The sequence below is a fragment of the Myotis brandtii genome, unplaced genomic scaffold (genome assembly GCF_000412655.1).
Source record: "Myotis brandtii unplaced genomic scaffold, ASM41265v1 scaffold115, whole genome shotgun sequence".
Lineage (NCBI taxonomy): Eukaryota > Metazoa > Chordata > Mammalia > Chiroptera > Vespertilionidae > Myotis > Myotis brandtii.
In genome coordinates this window covers 15,934,835-15,955,823 of record NW_005353967.1, presented here as the reverse complement: position 1 = coordinate 15,955,823, position 20,989 = coordinate 15,934,835, and the positions used below count along the sequence as shown (strand labels likewise).

General features: G+C 38.8%; 1 protein-coding gene across 8 annotated transcripts in view; it reads right to left on the bottom strand.

The window, feature by feature from the left end:
- ARHGEF28 (Rho guanine nucleotide exchange factor (GEF) 28) overlaps positions 1-20,989 on the bottom strand; it is a 224,342-nt gene that overhangs the window by 63,165 nt on the left and 140,188 nt on the right. For 5 of the 8 annotated variants that reach the window (XM_014549713.1, XM_005858023.2, XM_005858024.2 and 2 more), the window contains 9 exons: positions 20,758-20,869; positions 17,096-17,138; positions 12,434-12,557; positions 11,735-11,867; positions 5,585-5,640; positions 4,146-4,194; positions 1,831-1,975; positions 1,633-1,754; positions 259-399 (listed from right to left, as the gene is read on the bottom strand). In XM_014549713.1, coding sequence (XP_014405199.1) covers positions 259-399; positions 1,633-1,754; positions 1,831-1,975; positions 4,146-4,194; positions 5,585-5,640; positions 11,735-11,867; positions 12,434-12,557; positions 17,096-17,138; positions 20,758-20,869 — 925 coding nt within the window. Of the gene's footprint in view, positions 1-258; positions 400-1,632; positions 1,755-1,830; positions 1,976-4,145; positions 4,195-5,584; positions 5,641-11,734; positions 11,868-12,433; positions 12,558-17,095; positions 17,139-17,749; positions 17,828-20,757; positions 20,870-20,989 lie in introns of all 8 variants that reach the window. The other 3 variants (XM_014549703.1, XM_014549710.1, XM_014549719.1) reach the window with 1 other exon arrangement.

Here is a 20,989-nt window from a genome sequence, read left to right as displayed (position 1 = left end):
TTATCTCCCGAGGGGTCCCAGACTGCGAGAGGGCACAGGCCGGGCTGAAGGACCCCCCTTCCCCCCCGAGTGCACAAATTTTTGTGCACCGGGCCTCTAGTATATATATAAATAAAAATCACATTGAGAAAGTTGCTTTAAAAAAAAAAAGAAAATGGTAGAATTTGGATTTGAACTCAGGTCTGAATGGTTTCACAGTCCAGGTTTTTCCCTCTATATGACATTGCTTCATCCAAGGAGCATATCTGAAAAGCTTACCAAAAATGACATCCTGTCTTTTGATGACATCCTTCTCCTGCCTACTGCAAAACGAGGGGTCCACCACAAGACTCCAAGACTCAGCTTCAAACTCCTGGGCATCACTGCTGAGGTCACTCCACAGAGAAGAATCCACGACATCTAATGTGGTTTTGGAAAAGTCAAAAGTGGAGTAACATGTGAAACACAAACAGACCTTCACAAGTACCCACGTTTATGGATTCATCACACTAAATACTGTGCTATAAAGAGAAACAACTAAGCCAAAATACTGTTGATATGGAGTTGAAACATCTGAAAACCAAAACTGCGCTCATGAAAGCAAAGAATCAGATATTAACACAATGGTTGTGTATATACTAAAAAAAGGACATTTGAAGATTCTTTTGTTTGTTTGTTTTGGCTCGTTCTGTTTTAGTTTTAGTTTTACTTTTGGTAACCTTCAGAGTCCGTGCGTGCTTACAGAATCTTGAACACAGAATCTTTTGCCCTGGGCTGTTTTGCACTATTTACTCAAATTTGAATCTTGTTCTTGTCCACTTTATTTCCTCTTTACTTGGCTTGCTGTCCTTAATATAAACATGACACATGGTGTCAGGACTCAAGTCACGTGAGCACAAGAGTTTTCTGACAGAATTTGACAACACACACACACACCCTTCCAGAAAACAAAGTGCTGTTTGTCCAAATAGCACTCCTAAAAATGATTCCAGCTCAGAGCAATAAACATGACATGACAATGAATTTAAAGTCTTAAGTTTAAAATAAAAGAAACAGATTCCTGGGGCAGAGTCCACACCTTTCTCTTGTCACGACTCTCCTTTCATTTGGTTTTCTTTCACTTATTGACACAACTTGGATATAAGTAATTCCCCACATTAAGTCCTATCCTACAAAATATGCTCTTTAAAAAAATGTTTTTATTTCCTAAGAAGTGGGAGGCAACAGATGGCAATAAATATCCCAGAGTTCCAAGCAAGTCCTTTCTTAACTAATTGAAATATATCTTTTTAATCTATAATCCTATTTCAATTCTATTAATAGCTGTAAAACTTTTTAAAAGAATAACAAACACAATGTATGCCATTCTCATCATCATATTTATGACATATGTCCACTAAAAATTACATATTTCCTTGGTCACTCTATGAAAATCTTCTTTGGGTCTAAATTTTCTTTTTTTCCTTTCTTTCTCTCTTTCTTTCTTACTTTCTTTTTCTTTTTTTAAGAAAAACCTATAGCAAAGAGATACCATGAAACAGAATTCTTTTAAAAAGAACAAAGAATATTTTTTCAATCTTATATCCTTCAGAAAATATTCCTTTTGGCAAATGCTCACAGAAACACCAGTACATGCAAACATCTTTTTCTCACCTTCCATTAAGAAAGAATCCGTGGAGGGGGATGAGCCCATGGACTGTAAGAGCTCATCGGAATGAGACCTGCTTCTCCAGGCGTTCCCGTCACTCTCGGACTCCAAGGATGGGCCTGGCCTCCTGCAGTGGAGGGAGGGAGAAGAGTTAGCCCAACAGCGGCTCTGAGGTGAGAAGATGTAAAACCACATGGACTTACCTGTCCAAGGTGGTGCCGGGAACACTTCTGGACAATGGATGGGCCTGCCCCGGGGTGTCTTTCCTCCCAGCCGGCAATCCGATGGGCATGGAGGAAGAAGGGTGCAAGGAGAGACCAGCCAGGGGGACGTCTCTAAATGAAGAATCTGGAAATCAGAATGGATGCTTCATGTGTTTTCATAGAGGGCAGTAATTACGAGAAGTACAGGTAGTCGCTTAAAAGCCAGAAAGCTGAACACTCAATGGCCGCTTCTAGCATTTCGCATGCTCAGCCTGGAAACCAGTTCCCTCCACATCCCGACACCTGCTTCGAATGTCTCTTCCATGTCACACCCTCCTGACAGCAGGGCTGCAGGCCTGCTCCAGCACATCCACTTGGAGACTGTGGGCGGCTGGGATAACACAAACAAACAAGAAAATGGAACAGGGAAACACACCGGGGCAGCTTTCTCATAAACCACTGCTTGCACTCCCCAGAGCAGCTTCGAAGAGGCGCAACGTGTCATTAGCACTATGACTAGAATGCATAGTGTGTGTCTAAGCAAGCACACGCGCACACAGAGCCTGTCAATGGATTGGAATGATGCTGAGGAGTCTGTGTCTTTATGGTCTAAGAATTTCAGACAAATAAAAGCCAAGCTGAGCCCATGGACTGTAAAAGCTCATCGGAATGAGACCTGCTTCTCCGGGTCTCACATACTGAAAACTAAATAATGCTTCAGTGCCTTTCGAGTCAGTTCTAAAATGCTGTGGCCATAGGTGCGTTTACATTTGCTGGATACTATCTGTAACTCCGAGAAAATATTTAGTCCTATAATATAGCTGTCACATGCACCTTCTCAAGCAAAAGGGGGATATTACAAGGAATTTGACACACGCATGATTTAATGTTAGTCTTGTGACTCCCAAGTAAAGAGAGGGAATAGATGGTATTTTATTAATTTTAAGATGCTTTTTATTTTCACGCTTAACCTTATGAAAACGAGAAGTACCTTAAGGTCAGGTCAAAGGGACTCCTGGTGTCAGAACAGCCAGTTATTTATGTCACAATTGTACTGACTGCATTAGCTCAACCTTGTGTAACATCACCCCCAATCGCATGTCACCATGAAGATGCATACCTCCTTATCCCCTAATTCAAGGGGATTTAAAAACACGGGTCACACTTTGTTACAGCCTTGAAATGAAAAGGGACCACAAACTTAAAATGCAGATCATAGGGCAAACAACGCCATTTGAGGCAGAAAAAATTACTAATCTCTCACAACAAATCAAAGGATTTCAAACGTAAGAGATGATGGTATGGCTGGTTCTTGCATGCAATGTAAGGAACTGTCAAAAACTGCAATTATGTTCAGGAGAAATTGTTTAAATTTCACATATAATTCAAGAAAAAATAGAACCACCAAATCTAAAAATATGCAAACGAAACTTGGATAGACCTTAACATTTCACAGCCATTCTAGAGGAGCTAAGGAGATTCCAGCCTCAAGTACAATTAAGAAAAACACCAGGTTGTTATGGTAATAGAAAACAGAGAACGATAAGAATCTATAAATTCCAAACTTGAAGATTTCCCCCCCTTACCTTGTGATTCTTAAGAAGTGTGTGGTGTGTACTCTAATGCCTCGACCCTTTAATACAGTTCCTCATTTTGTGGTGACCCCCAACCATAAAATTATTTTTGTTGCTACTTCATAACTGTAATTTTGCTACTGTTATGAATCATAATGTAAATATCTGATATGCAGGATGTATTTTCATTGTTACAAATTGAACATAATTAAAGCATAGTGATTAATCACAAAAACAATATGTGATTATATATGTGTTTTCCGATGGTCTTAGGCCACCCCTGTGAAAGGGTCGTTCGACCCCCAAAGGGGTCGTGACCCACAGGTTGAGAACCGCTGCCCTAAAAGGTTATTAAATCAGTAGTGCATGTTATGCCAGATCGCATCTTAGAATTGAGGCAAAATCATAATACCTCCTCCATTTAGTCCTCCATAATATAAAAGATCATGACCTCCATGCTATACACGTGAAACTAATTCAGAATAACATCGAATGTAAACTGTAATTGAAAAAAATTTTTAAATCATACAGTAATGTAGTACAAAGGCTTTTAGGTTGCCATAGAAGTTTACACCATTCTTGATCTCTTTGTATACTAGTAACTAAAAATTATGTCAAGCATTTGTTCTGAAAGAAGAAATAATTGGGCAAATGAGAAAGCAAAAGTTGGGGGTATTTTACATTGGAAAAATGTGTGGAATGTATGAAATTGGAAAAGTTCTAGTTTTCCACATCACTTACTTCCAAGGATGGTCTGTGGTTTGTTCTTGTTATATTTCTCTTGGAATTTCTGGTAAAGAACATCAGAAACACATAAAATAAGATCAAAGCACCAATGAACTACAAGAATGTCCACACAGTTAGTACACAGGATAGGATTCTTATCACATCATTTTCATTATTTCAAAGAGGAATTCAAAGCAAAAGACATTAAAGGCAGCAAAGAAAAATGTTATGATAATGAGATGCTAAGTTATAATGAATGTGTGCTTCATGAACGTGAGTCTCATGAATATCCCAGCTTTATTAAAAGCCTAGAGCAGTGGTTCTCAACCTTCCTAATGCCGCGACCCTTTAATACAGTTCCTCATGTTGTGGTGACCCCCAACCATAAAATTATTTTTGTTGCTACTTCATAACTGTAATTTTGCTACTGTTATGAATCATAATGTAAATATCTGATATGCAGGATGTATTTTCATTGTTACAAATTGAACATAATTAAAGCATAGTGATTAATCACAAAAACAATATGTAATTATATATGTGTTTTCTGATGGTCTTAGGCGACCCCTGTGAAAGGGTCGTTGGACCCCCAAAGGGGTCGCGACCCACAGATAGAGAACCGCTGGCCTAAAGGAACCAGAAACCACTAGCTCGTGTGTCCAGACTTGGGCTGAAAGGGGAGTTCCTATCAGCTATGCCTTTCTCCCACTTGTTTCTTTCTATCCTGGCTATTCCTCCTGCCTACAGGACATAACATAACTTTGCACAATGAAACGTTGCCCTCAACTCTGTGGCCTGACACAGCGTGTGATGCAGTTAACATGGAGGTTGTGACTCCAAGTTTCCCTCTGAAAGATCATTGTGCTTTCTTACATGCATTCCTGACATGTCTTCAAAATGGGAAGGAAAGGCATAGAATGACAGGTGCCCATCTACTCAAGCCCACCCCCAAACACAGAGAACACTCTTCCCGTCCCACGAGCCTCTCAGCATAGTCCCGGGACCACCATCATCTCTGGGAAACTTGTTAGAAATGCACATTCTCAGGTCCAACCCAGACCTACTGGGTCAGAAATTCTGGAAGTGGTGCCCAGAAATCTGTGTTTTAACAAGTCCTACAGGTGACTCTGATGGTGTTTGATGTGTGAGAATTACTGCTCTAGGCTTCATTTACATATAACCAGGGTTCACACTGGTAAACCAAGCAGGTTCCAGGAGAAAGGCAGACCCACTCGCACTGCCTAACACTGATGGCCACACCGCGCTTTCCCGCTCGCTCTGAGAGCACACAGCGAAGGGAATAACCCTACACTTGGAGCATGTGTGACTATATTGTTGCAGTGATCATTCTAGAAATAAATCTAGACAATAAGAGAAGAGTCACAGCCTAAACAGATAATATGAAGCAACCGAGCCAGATAGAAACACGCACATGCACAGATGACAGCGGTTACCTTGGGACATGGAGGTGCAGCATCTTTACAACCTTTATGTACATTTGCAGTACAGCCTGTAACAAAGGGAGGAGATAGAAAGGTGTCTGTCTTATTTAAGGTAATCAGAAATGAACAGGACGACATCGTGGTTTTACTGGTCATTATGAAATAGCACATTCACATTAAAAATATTTAGGAAACATAAGGGAAAAAATACTAAATGATGTGGAGCCCTACCACTCAAGCACAAGCACACTGCTAATTGTTTCATTTCCTTGGAGATACTGTTCTCCTTTTGCAGAGGGACTCATCCATTATGACACCTAGAGTTACGCATGGCATACACTTCTGTGCCTGCCTGAGAACCCGTTTGCTATTATCTGCCTATATTGTAAGCAATTTCTGACATCTGGCTGGTAGCAACTGCCCCCTCCCACACCAGGTAGAATGCCTATGGAAATGGAAAGAAAAACTCAACCATCACTGAGAAAAAAATATGTCATCGGCTCCGACAGGAATGCTTACTAACCAGAGGTAGCCAAACTAAAAGAGAAAAGTGAGTGGCCTGCCTGTGTTTTCCTCCAAGAAACAATGTGGCCTCATCTCCCTGAAAGAAGTAAGGGAACACCTTGCCTGCCCCTTTCTGCCAACTGGCTCAGAGACCCAAGTCGTCCTCACAGAAAACTGCCCCTGCGTGGGGACTGCTTCCTGCCAGGCTGCTGTCTCCCTGCCCTCTCTCCCCTCCCACTCGCCAGGGCCACCCTGTCCCACCCACCCCCATGCCCTGTGTAGATGCAGGAACCTGTGGCTTATCAGAAGCTTCATGAGAAAGAATTATCCCATCCATTTAGGTCCATCAAAGCCACACTGTGCAGGAGGTTGAACCCAACCACCCTCCCACCTGTGGGTCTACAGAGGCATTTCAGCCAACACCTCAGCGGGCAGTAAGCAGGGCCCAGGCTGACCCGCAAGCTGGTCCTGCTGGCAAACATGGAAACCGGAGGCTCTCTCCTCATTCCAGAATAAGCAAATAAAAAAAGTTAAAGAAAAAAAGAAGCTGTGAGCTACCCCAGCACAAAATTATACTGAAAACAAACAGGCAGCGTGAGCCACAGAGTATTATTAAATCCAGAAGGAGAGAAATTTTTAGGTATTTTGAATGTATTCTCCCGAAGAGACATGAAATAGGACCAAACGGCCATGAAGGAGGGAGATGTGAGGGTCGCCGGCAGCAGGAGAGGAAGACGAGCTTTGTGAGATGAGACAGGACTGCAAGGAGGGAGGTCGAGAGCAGAATGTGAACCGGGTGTGAAGAATCAATGTGACAGAAACATCAAAGCAGCACCTTGAAATTAAACTTGAAAGGTTTCCTCCAGAATGTGGAGAAAAAGCAGGGTATAATTATAAAATAGAAGGTGTCATACAAAAAAAGACAGATAACAGAGATCACACTTCTCCAAGGAAAAAATCTGAAAAACTAGATCAGAAGCAATAGTCAAAGCGACAACTGACAAAAACTTCTTTTAAAGCTAACAACCCCCTCCCCCCCAAAAAAAGACAGATCAAAAGCTCTCACTGTTTCCTAGAAAAAATAATTAAATGACACCTATTCCATAGAAACATTCTGACGACATCTGTATGATTAAAAATTGAAAAGTCCTCAAGTAGACAAAGCAGGTCACCCACAAAGGAATAAGGTCAAGCAGGCCCCAGATTTTTCTGCTACAATTTTAAATGCTCAGATAGAGTGGACCAGTGTTGACAGAGTATTGAGGTGGAAACATTTGGCCTAAGAACTTGGCCAGATAAATTGCTTTTTGTGTGTGAAAGAAGCAAAGATACACCCTTAGATATACAAGATTTCAGAAAACAGACCACTCCAATAACCTTCTTAAGAAAGGTATTAAGAGCAGAATCAAAACTAAGAGTTCAGAAATAAATCAGATTTTTTTAAAGGAGCAAATTGAGCACTGGAACCATCTAAACAAAGAACCGCAGCTAAAAAATTGTTGTAAGTAGAGACACAGAGCTGAATACAAATATCAAATTAGTCTTGAAATAGAAAACTATTTCTGAAAGATTATACCCATAATATAAAAACAATAATTTAATGATGAATTAGTATACTAACAGAGGCTAGGGGTAAAAAGGGTAAATAGAAGGGAAATAAAAGAGTATGTAATTATAAGACTTTCATTATAAGCCCTAAAGTTAGTATTAATAGATAATAAAAGAGCATATCTGCTTGCCAAATCTATGAAAAAGATAAAAGCAAATGGCTAAACCAGACGTTAAGGAAAATAGCATAGAACTATAAAAGCTAGCTGATAGCTGTAAATGCAAATTAGAAAAAAAATGCTATAAAACAAGGCCTCTCCGTTACATTACAGAGCACCTATACCCAAAATGAAGATGCACACCCCAAATCAAGACCACAGAGTTAGGTAAGGGAAATACAAAGGAAAGGAAAGCAAGAGGAATGTAAACTTTAAACAAAGTAAAATTTGATGCAAAAGGCATTTAATGGCATTAGAAATTAATTTTATGTTGATGAAAGTAAAATCCGCAATGAAGGTAACATCAAAATATAAGCAGTACAATCTATTTATAAACAAGGAAAATCTTATAAAAATACAATTTTCATGAAAAACTAACAACTCAGGCTTTAACAAAAAAAAATTACGGACACCAGGATTTTTTAAAATATATTTTTAATGATTTTAGAGAAGAAGGGAGAGGGAGAGAGAGATAGAAACATCAATGATGAGAGAGAATCATTGATCGGCTGCCTCCTGCACATCCCCTACTAGGGATGGAGCCTGCAACCCAGGCATGTGCCCTTGACCAGAATCAAACCTGGGACCCTTCAGTCTGCAGGCTGACGCTCTATCCACTGAGCCAAATCAGCTAGGGCCACCAGGATTCTCAATATTTACATGATATTTTGTTTCACATCATATTTTTAAGATTAGAAATACTAACTTTCACGATTAAAAACAAAAATACACCAATGAAATAGGATTATTTATCAAAAACAGCAGAGATTGGACATGTCATAGTCTCTTATCCAATGTAAAAAAAAACTTAATGTTAATATGAAGTTTAAAACTCTAATACTCCCCACCCCCAAAACTGTAAATCTTAAAACTTCTAAAAAACTGTGGGTTAAAAAGGAAATCAAATGTATATTCATACTGATTCTAGAATTTAATCTAAGGCAATAATCAAAGATGTGTACAGTTATATGTGCAACATTATGCTGGGAAAAACTTAAATGTACACTAAGTAAGGAATAACTTAGTACATGTGATAGCATCCTCAAATAAAACATGAGCATAACAAGCTGACTCTTTTTACTAGAAGGGACTCCATCAAAATATTAGGTAGCAATGTTCTCTAGGTGGTAAATTTTGGATAACTCCAAGCTTCTCCTTAAACCTTATATCTTCTATGAATTTTATTACATTTAAAAAATTGACTACTTTAAAAGCTGAACATATCCTATTATGTACTTTCAGCAATTTCCATCTTCCACTAAGATTTCCATGGCAACTCAGTATGAACCTACATATTCTATACTACAAAAGTTTACTTTTCAGCAAGTCCTGGCTCCCTAACATGCATTAATTACTTCTGAGTATCTAACTCAGGGGTCCTCAAACTACGGCCCGCGGGCCACATGCAAATACAAATATTGTATTTGTTCTCATTTTGTTTTTTTACTTCAAAATAAGATATGTGCTGTGTGCATAGGAATTTGTTCATAGTTTTTTTTTAAACTATAGTCCGGCCCTCCAATGGTCTGAGGGACAGTGAACTGGCTCCCTGTTTAAAAAGTTTGAGGACCTCTGATCTAACTAGATATTATTAATTATATATTAACTACATATGAGTGTCTAAGGGCCCAACTTAGTGATGGCTGCTGTAGGGGATATAAAAGAATTGTGTGATTATAGTCCTTAAATAACTTAAAGTCCATTTTAGTAGTTAAAAACCAAAAGAGGTTGTACATAACCCAGTATTAAAAAGAATAGACAAAATAGGTCATAAACGTGATGTGTAAGAATTTAGGCCACAGCAGTCAGGGATGATTTCCAAAACGAGGTGAGAAATGTGGACTGACATAGAGAAGGGGAAACTGAGAGAAGGGAGGTTATAATCATAAGTGAAGGAACAGAGGCAGGAAAACCCACGGGAAGGGAGAAGAGGACAGCAGGCCCGGGTCGGCCCCTGGCTGTAAGGCTGAAAGGGGAACTAACCTTGGACTGGCCAGCAGGAGGCAGACCAGGAACCACAGGCATCAGAAGAGGTTGGGCTTAGTCCACTAAACAAAAATGAGAGAAGTTCTTTTGTGTATGTGGGCTGATGAAAGTGGTGTTGTACAAAGACTGATGTAAGTGTATTCAGAATAAACTGTACGTGAAAATACCTGGAGAGGGAAACGAGTGCAATTTGCTCTCAGCAGTCCCAAAGAGGGTGATGAGAATGTACCTGAGTGGTCCCAGGGAGACAGGAAAGGAAAGAGTGATGGGGGTATGTGGGGACTGGGGTGAGGTGGGGAGACAAAGGGGAAGAGGAGTCAAGGTGCCCACGGTCTGAGCTTGTACCATTAGTGCAGCAAGAAGGACGACCTTTCACATGAAACCTCTGGGTAGTGATGCCCACAGCGACAGTCACCCTGAGCCAGTGTGACTGGGACAGTCTTGGTTTATTATCCCTGTAGCTCTTCCATACTCTCCAAAGTGGCCACAAACTACCTGATTGCTCAGTCTCTCTAGGCAGCTGTAAATATGGAAGTAGAAAGTGAGGGATAAAGACATTAATCTGGGAAGATTAGGCCTAGCTATCATATTTTAGAACAAATGATTGCACGACTATTAACACAGAAACAATTGGGGGCGGGGTGGTGAACAAATGCGTAAGAACTGAGTTTGGAGGGCCCCAGGACAAAGGAGACGACACCCGTGGTAAACAGGAGGGAAGCTGCCATGGAAAAGAGAATGTTTACCTAAATGGAGGGGCAATCGACGGGAGCACAGACTCTCAGACCTGACTAGAAAGTGATGCCAAGTTTCCGCCAAAAGCAGGACTTCTGTTAAATACTAAAGACAGAGGCCAAAATGCAGGTGGCTAAGGAAGAAGTGGCAGGGAAAGACATCAGAGCGGTGAGTGCAGATCACCCCCTGGAGGAGTTTACCTTAAAATGAGGGGAGAGAAAGATGGTGATGTGGATGATGGATCCATCGTGGGGATCGGCCTTGTGAACAGCGTGGACTGACACCCTAGGAAATGGGTGCTGTCACACCCACTTATAACCGACTGCTGACAGGCAGGCAAGCCAGAAACAATCCGCAGCAATACTTACAGCAAATTTCTAAAGAAATTAGCAACTTAAATCACATCTGAACTGCTTGATGCTATTTCAGATCCCATAAAAGAAAGAAATCAAGTATTTGCCAAGGAAAGCAAAGCTCAAGCCCGTGTAGAGCTGGTGTCATCAAATACTGTCAACAGTGCAGAGAAAATGGAAGCTGCCTTTCATGCCGTGTGTGGATGGTCTTTTCCTGAGATGTACAACTATCAATACAGTTTGATTCTTAATGGAATCATTTCCTAGGAATTTAAAGAGAAACTCACATGGAAACGTTCCCCTGCTCTTCTCTCTCCCTATGCTCCCATCCCACTCCCATGCAGCCCCCTAACTCTGGCCACCAACAAATATCATAAAATGCATTTCACCTGCCTGGGCCTCAATCCTTTGGCTCTGAATAATTCTTTCACTCCACAAATATTTACTAAGCCGCTATTCACAAGGCATTGGCTCTGGGCACTGTGGGTGCCATTAACGAAGAGGGTCAGCTTGAAGGTGGGCACGGGAGAGGCAGAACAGAGCTCTGTTTTGGACATGTAACATTTGAGAAGTTTCTAGACACCCAAGTGGAGACATTAAGTTGGCAGTAATATATGTAGTTTGGGTTCTGGAAGGTTATGGATAAAAAGTACTGACTCGAACCATCGTGGGTCATTCTTGTTAAGTCGTTAAATCGTATGTGCAGCACTAAAGCAAACGTCCATGTGAATATGCTTAGCAATGACCCTGGCCTCAGGGATCTTACTGTCTGGGGAAGCAAAGCATAAAGACACTGTGTACAAGGCCCAAGAACTTACTGGAACACTGAAACGACTCTTTCCCCAGGAGCGTTTTATCACAAACCAAACACTGTAGAACTCCAGAGGAAGTTCCAGGGACAAATTGATGTCGACTCAGCTTCTCTTTGTCTTTGGCATCCTTGCTTTTTGTCTTCAGATAGAGCAGCAGCAGCAGCAGCAGAAAAACGGGGGGAAATGAGAAAAGAGAAATGCTGAGAGCCAACATCTTAGAGAAGTCATACAAAGTCCCTACGTTTCTATCAGAATATAAGGACTGTAATCAACAGGTACAATGATGCCAACATGTATTATTACCCAGAATGTAGTTGTCTTAGCATTTCTGATGACTTAGGCCAGTGGTCCGCAAACTGCGGCTCGCGAGCCACATGAGGCTCTTTGGCCCCTTGAGTGTGGCTCTTCCTAAGCCTTAGGAGTACCCTAATTAAGTTAATAACAATGTACCTACCTATATTGTTTAAGTTTAAAAAATTTGGCTCTCAAGAGAAATTTCAATCGTTGTACTGTTGATATTTGGCTCTGTTGACTAATGAGTTTGCCGACCACTGACTTAGGCAATGCTCCATATAAAACATACAGGTTTTCAAGTATGTGTAAAATCTGAGGTAAATGATTTTAAAGGGGGAGGGGAAACTATACTAATTGCTGAGAAACTGAGCCATCTATGTTTCTGCATGATAGGCACCAAACCTTAACTACCTTAGATTTATTCCGAGGGCTAGTCATCCGATTCATGATGAAGCTGAAAGTTCGGCTCACTTTGTACTTTTCAGAATCCGATTTGGCAGGTATGATGTATTTGTCCCATTCTTCTTCCGGAATTCTACAAAAATAATCTGTATTCATTCATGGCTTATAGGATTTAAAGAGGGAGTCAAATACAGCATATGCTTTTACACATATAAATTTATCCGTGTTTTGTACATATATTTACACATATAGATTTCAGTTTTAATTGTTATTCTAAAGATAAAGATAGAAACTATTAAAAATATATCTTATAGATGGGTAGGTAGATAGATAAAGCAACTAGCTCACAGACTAACAACTAACAATTACAGAATATAAGTGGTAGAGGTAGGTATTCAGTATATAATTCTTTCCATTTTTCTGTATACTTTACACTTTTTCATAATAAAATACTGGAGAAACAAAGGATAACTCAGACTTGTAATTTTACTCTGAAAATCATCTCTCTGTTTATTATACTAACAGAATTTTCCTCCAACACAGAGAAGCCAAAAAACCAACAATAAAAAACTGTATTTTCTGTATTTTTGGAACATAGAGATAATACTCAGCAGACAGATATTTCCTTTGTCAATACAGCCTGAGAAACAGGCTGTCTGCCTCCTGATTCCATCTCTCCTACTCAGTCAGGCTATTTGCAACCTGAAACTCTCTAGATTACAAAGGAGAGAAAACTGTGGATACCCCCCCAAATAAGAGGCAAGCTAGAGGCAATTGTACCCAATCCATGAACACACTGAACATCATTTATTTACCTCTAATCCATATAATCATTCTTTATGAAAAATAAGTCCCAGCTATGAAAAATGATATTTCCCCTGGAACTTTCTCTGATAGTCTTATATTTCTAATATATAACAGAGAAAGAGAGAATATGTTAAATATCAACCTAAGTATATATCTTGTCAAACCAGATAACACTTTTGTAGACCGAGTATTTCCAAAATAAAGATTTCATATCCAAAGTCTTTCCTACCGGACCACCCCTCCCCACCGCCAAACAACAACAACAAAAACCCACAAAAAACCTTCTCATTTGTGACGATTAGTGGTTAACACATTCAACTCTGGGAAATACTTTCGAAAGCAATCATATTACTGATATGCACCAAAATATACATGATTACTTTCGTGAAAATAAATTCAATGACAACTTTCTAGGACTTGAGTTTTCTCATCTGATCAATGACAGGCTTAAACTAAATTATTTCTAAGGGCCCTTCTCACACTTAAATATAAAATGTATTTACCTGGTACATATTAAACAAAACTTTAAGTTATTTAACCTCTATACTAGATAATGGAGAGTTCAAACTTATGAACGTGTGTATTTTTAAATAAATAAATGGCTTCAGAGCTGCCTCTTGGTCATGCAGATCCAAAGGCATAGTCAGGACAGTGTCCTGCTTTTCAAATCCTGCACAGTAAGTGAAACTGGGTTTGCCACTTAGAACAGTTGAAAAAGCCAGAAAGGAAAGAGGGTGAGTAGAAATGAATGTATCCTACAACTGCTCAGAGTAACAAAAAGGAACTCAGATCCTATTATTTCCTTTCTACTTCACAGCCACTTCCTTAGATAACTGACTGATGAATATAACCTGTAAAATTCCATACCTCTTATGTCTTAAGCATCCTAATTTTCAAAACTCATGGTATAATATTCAACAGGCTCACTTTGGGAGAAAAACACATTTGAGTCACAAAAGGTGCCACCCACTACCTAAGAGAACAGTAGTAAGCTGAGTAGACTAAATCTCAGAATTAAAGAATGGTGAGATGTGAGGTCAATGTGGATTTTGAACTCAAGAAGTCCTCTCTTCTCCTTCCCAGCAGGAACACAACTAAACTCTCTCAAATAAAAGAAAATATGTACCCAACTATATCCCAAATCACCATGCTACAGAAGAGAATATCAAGAACAACGTTTCAGTTTTTATTTAAAAAGTATACATGCATCACAATTTACCATGTATTCTACATACTTCTACAAAATTACGTAAAATTATACCACTTAACTTTTAAGCTCAAAGGCTGATAAGGCCTCAGACATGATCATGTAAACAATAATAATCTATATAACAAGTAAGTACTGTAGTGAAGAACTGAGAAGGGCAAGATCCTCAACTGATTTCACAACAGAATTTAAATAGCTTTCAATTTATAAGAATCTTGGGGGAAATAATTTAAACTCTTTCAACATCCCAGAACAAGAATGCCTAAGCTCTATTATCAATTTGATGCCCAGTGGAATCATCCACAGTAAAGTTCTACAAGCTCCATTCTTCAGAGTCTCTTGGTATTGCCTTTTTAATTGGTAAGTAGATATTTAAAATATCTAAAGAACATCTTAATCCTAATTTATTATATCTATAACCTATTTTTGAAATTAAAACTGGGCATCTAAATGTTAAAAAGTTCTCACTATCCAAATTGAAAGTTGACACAGTGTGACTTCTTTGAACACTCAACTGCTCAAAAATTTTCTTAATAGAAAGTAACAGATGCAGTAAATTTAAGACAGATGGTGGCAATAAAATAAGTGAGTCATGCCATACAGCGTTTAAGAAGTTAGGATAGGTAGTGTGTCAGCTCTGCAGAAATGAGCCTGCAAGGTCTGGAGTGAGCTCCCCATTTACCTGGCTGCATTCAGAAATGAAGTGATTAATATACATAAAAATGCCAGTGTAGGAGGACCCTCAAGTAAATATGTACATCATGAGCAAAGCAAACCACAGGTATGGCCAGGGCTCTTCCTGGCATATCCAACAAGATATCAGGAACAGAACAGGTGAGATAAAATATCTACTCTACTAGATACACCAGGGCAGCGATTTTCAACCAATGTGCCACCGAAATTTCTAAAACATGCAATGCTTGACTATTTAGTCAGAGACACTGACCTCTTTTCCCTTGGACTACCAAATTAAAAAAAAAAATGACAACAGCCAACAATATATCCATCCAGTGTGAATGAATCAAAATTTTACCAGATTGGCAAAAAATATATGTTTTTCATGTGCCACAGAATTTAAGGAATCAGTTTGTGTACCAGGAGCTGGAAAAGGTTGAAAATCGCTGCACTAAGGGATATGACTGAGAAAGTCAGATGCTTTCAGGATGTGGATTAGGGGGCAATAAAGAATAGAAAGAATAAAAAACAGAATGACAGAAAATGTGGAAAAACATTGGTTTTTCTAGCCTTAAATCCCTCCCTCTCCTAATGAAAAATAAATGTTTTATTTAAAAAATCTTGACAATCAGTCCAGTACTTCTTCAATTGTGAGAAATATGGCAGAAGGAAGACTGCTAATCAAAATGACAACCAAGATGATGAAAAAATTCCAGAATTAGTAAATTGCTCAAAAGGAGTAATAAAGTAAGCAGCTCCAAATGGCACAAACCACAAAAAAAACACACCCAATAATGGTCAGTTATTCTGCTCCTGCCATCATCATCATCATTGCCATACTGCCATCTTCCTCAGCTTCCTGTTCTTAAAGGGCATTCTTAGTCTTCCTCTGGTTTTCTCAGCTCAAAGTTTCTATTTTGGTCTCAAAATATAAGAATAAACAAAAGGAGGCTTTTCCTTATTAATACTTTTATTCCAAGACTTAAATCACAATAGTCTACCTTGATCTATATAGTAAAAGGTTTCAGAGTTTCAGCATTAATATCACCAAAATTAAAACCATTTTCTCTTTTTCATATGTTCTCTTAATGCCAAACATTTCTGCCATTTCTGACATAACCCCAGGCTATTTCACAGTGGGGCTCACGCATGGTTAGTTACTTGAGGCCAAAAGAACTCAAAGTCTTGCCTGCTCCCTAGTCAACTTCCCAAACTCCAATTGACAGTTATTTGGGGGAGGAGGAGGAGAGGTGCTTAGGCACAAAGCTTTCAAATCTGCATATCAATTAGAAAACTGATGATGTTTAAAGCACTTTCAACATTATGTGTTCTTTGTTTCAAACTTAGCACTCCTACACACTGCTCCCTACAGACAGGTAACAGATGTTTAGGCACTTTCTATAACTGACCGCCCAGGACCTGTTGTCATAGTAAATAAAGCTTCTTGTCATGGCGGGCCTACCTAGCCAAATCCTGATGCCTTTCTATTTTCTTTCCTTTTTAAAAAAATAATAATAATTTTAGAGAGAGAGAGAGGAAAGGAGGGAGAAAGAAACATAGATTTGTTGTTCCACTCATTTATGCATTCATTGGTTGCTTTTTGTATATGCCCTGACCGAGGATTGAACCTGCAACCTTGGCGTTCAGGATGATGCTCTAACCAAGTAAGCTAGCAGACCAGGGCCCAATGCCTTTCTAAAGCAGGTGGTCCTCACACTGCTCCCCGTGGTCCTATATGCTATAAGTGTTTGGCTTTGACAATAACCCAATAGAATACTCTGTCCCCAGTCTGGAGGCCTGCACATCTGGGGACTGAAAGGAGCAGCTAGTCAGCTATACAGATCACAAAGGAAGCCAAGGATTCAGGCAGGCCCATTGCATAGAAACTTCACAAACCATTAAACAAGTATCCAAAATGATGTGCACACATTTCCAAAGGTGGACCGAGCAGTGCCTCCGGAAATTTGGAACAGTTAAAATACCTTTTTTCTTCTGGTGGCTCTGGTAAACTGTACGCTCTTTGCTCTAAAAGACACAGAAAATAAAATGAAAACCAAGGCAGACAAGCTAGCAGTCACGTGTTAGTCTGAAATGCACACACTCCACCCTATTCTGTCATTATGTATACACCACCAGTTATGAGAAAATACGTCACTTTATATAAGTAGGTCATTGCTCTGGGTATCTTTACCACTTTCCTAGTTTGGAGGGAATGGGGAAGAGGCCAAAACATGGCAACAGTTAACGATTCTATGAACAAAGTTAGCATCAGCAAGGGCAGCAAATGTTTTCAGAAGTGCAGAAAACCAGTTCTATCTTTTTTTTATATTTCTCACCAGAGCTTCATCCCTTATTTGTAACACTAATTTCCCAACATACAGAATCAATAGATGCCTTAGCTATTTTTTTAAGCAAAGCTAAAAAGAAAGTCTTGAAGGCCAGTCTAAGAAAGAGCCCATTTGAATAGATCTGCAATGCCTTTACAAAATCCTAGCAGCAGCCAGTTCAGAGATGCGCCTTGTGGCTTATGGGAAAGGGAAGACCACCTGTCCCATTGGACTTCTGGGGGGTAGAAGGACAGGCTCATGCAAGCAGCTCAGCGCCATCTGGTTTTCGGAAGGAACTGGAGTACTTACTACAGGGATGGAGCAGAGCCACTGATTTAGACAGTGAGAGAGACTGATGGAGGGAGCGGCCACTGTGGAGCACACCATCTACAGAGCAGGGACAAATCCTTTACCATTACAATCCAGAAGCTTGAAGAGGCAAAACTAAATTGCAAAGAAGATGGGCCAGGTATGTAAGAAGGATCACTAATAAATACATATCCCTGAAATGTGTAAATATCGATGCCGAACCTTATTCTATCTTGTAGGTAACATAAAATCTTCTTTGAAGAATTTGAAGACTTTATTTTATCGCTATTAAATGTTCCACAAATTAATTCCTGGGTAGAAATCAGTATCTTTCTTGTAAATAGGCTGAGGTACAAGAGGTACCAAGAGAATAAAGCTTCTTATCCAAAATAATCGAGCTAATAAGGTAACAGAACCAGACTCAGCCAACTGGACAAAGTCTAAAAAGATTCCATCCATCAGTGCACAGTCATTTCCAAAAGTACATTTAGTTCACTCCTCAGATGCCTAAGTGTAGAACACTTTTGTCCATCTTGGTAAGGTTATAATTATCATCACAATATTGACAATGTCCCTTTCTATCTAAACCTATGATGTACCAAAGGGAATTATGTAAAGGGTTGGATTTTATGTCTACAAGCATTAAGTGATAAAGTTGCTGCCATTGTACTCTTGGCTCAAAAAAAAAAGGGGGTGGGGATGAGACATGACAATAGTAGCCCTTTGGAAGTGACAAGGAAGAGAGATCACAAATAAAAATAGAAAGGGCAAAAGGCCATCCTATCTTTATATAACTGTATTACAGCTCATATACGGGAGTTTTCACTGGGGCAAAAGGAGAATCGGAGTCTATTGAAATAGAGAAAATGTTTAGGACTACTCAAAACTCACTGAGAGAAGATTTCTAACACCACAAATATCAATTTACCCTTAATTAAGCAAACTAAACACTGAAAATTAGAATACATCTTTGAACTGGTCACGTTTTCACACCTGTGCTTTGGTCACAGTTAAAAGTACTCCTTCCTTAAGAGTTAATTTATTCTTCATAATCCAATAGTTGTGGCTAAGATAAATGGTGTCAATCCAAACATTTGCCACCATACAGGAGTATCTGTTGGAATCTATACATTTAGTGTGTAGCCTTAATCTAAATTACCTGTTTGTAATTCTTAACTTTTGGAGAATATCAAACTTCGTTCAAATAGCCTTGTTTTAAAATATACTGTCTAAAGATAAGCTTTTATTCACAGAAAAACCAAAGGATGTGAGTTTTTATTCTTCCTAATTCAAATGCCAAGAGTTAAAGATTGTATGTTAGGCAGAGATACCCTTCCTTATTCATTGAAGAATTCACAAGGGAGGGCTCTTTCCCCTTATAAATAATAAATTTCCTCTTAGTCATCTGCTCAACAATTTCAAACTTGAAAGGGTCTGACTTGGAAAATCAGGGATATTTCAGATATAAAGACAAGGCCGCCATTTTGCACATTTCATAGAAGACTTAAAGGTGTTTTCCAAATAGCTATGGTATAAAGTGAATTCGTTACCTAGGACTCTGAGTGCAAAGTTATCAAGCTACCATTAAGAGGACTCCCAACCTAAACTAAAATTAGGTAAAGCTGGAGATCTTAGAAATACTCATGTTATTAAAATAAAATAAAAAAAAATCCAGGGCAAATTCAATCCATCTTTTCCTGTCCTCTAAAGAATAATTGTACCCCTTTCTTCTCTTAGTTCTTTTCTCTATCTTCCCATTCCAAAAATTAACATGGACAACATATGAGTAGTCTTGCTTTCTTCTCTTCCAAAAGACTTCCCAGAAAGGGCGACAGCGGTTGGGGGAGGGGGGAGTGGAGGGGGGACCGCGCAGGGGGCACACCTAGTAACACTTGTTTTGTATTTGAAGTATCTTGACTACCATATTTGTTCAACAAATATTTATTGAATATCTTCCATACCTAAGGCCGTGTTTAGGATGGGAGTTCCAAGCACAAAGATTATGCTTACAATACTATTCTACATAGCATAAAATGCAAAACAGCAATGTAATAAAGAATTTTAAAAGGAAAGAAAAGGTGTAAAACAAATCCTATTTTAAATATTCTACACTGAGAAGTTGAGAGTACTTAAGCACATCTCTTGTTTTCTGAATCTTTTAAGATTCTTAAGGATAACCCAAAAAAGCATTATCTAATACATTGACAAAAATTTTATTATAATGCTATATATTACAGAGTAGCATGAACACTTCCAAATATGTCTTGAAATGCAATTTTTACATAATATATTATGTACAGAAGTATGAAATAATTACATTTCAAAATCAAGTTGAAAATGGGCACAGTCACTGAGAGGGGCTACCAGGGCAGCTCTGAGTTACCTGTAATTGCTCTATTTCTTTATCTGAATTCACTTTTAAAAGTTCATCAAACTATATGCTTATAATTTACACCCTTTTCTATAGGTATACTATATTTAAATTAAAATGTCATTGCATAAAAGTTACATTTCTGAATGCTTAAATTGCCACACAAAAAAAAACCTTGAGATACATTTACTCATGTTTCAAATATGTTCTCTTATTTCATCTCCCTAAAATCCCTTGCTAAATAATGAAAGAAAATCTATTTTGTAATGGTTTGCCTCTGAGGAGTTAGATTATTTCAGCAATTTATATATAGAGGAAGAGTAATTTTTATACTTTACTTAAATAAAATCCTCTAAAGCCCTCACAATAATGAACCTAGAATAAATTATAGTTTACACAATTTGAGGACTACATTTTATTCAAAGAATCAACAGAGATATGTGTACAAATTTTTAATTTCATCAAAATCAGATCTTTAACTTCTCTGCTATCTAATGAAAAAACACTTTGCTAAACTTAGAAAAATCAATTGTAAAAATAAACTCTTGCCTGCTGCCCTTGTATATTTTGTGTACTTTTACTAAAACTCTGCCCTGGAATAGAATGCTTTCGAAGACGCGTGGTAAATAATGCTCACCTTCACTTGCATTGCACACTGTAAAATCACGCACCAACCGAGATTTTCCTAAAGAAATTTTGGGTGATGAACAGGAATAAGAACGTGAGCGGACTCCAGAAAGTAGTGATTCCTAAAAGAGAGCATAATAAAGTTTTTTAAAAATGCTACACAGGTCTTGAAAGTATATGTTCACCATGAGTGTTACTAAATCAGCATCTTTGTAAAGGTTTCAACCTGAATATTTCTGTTG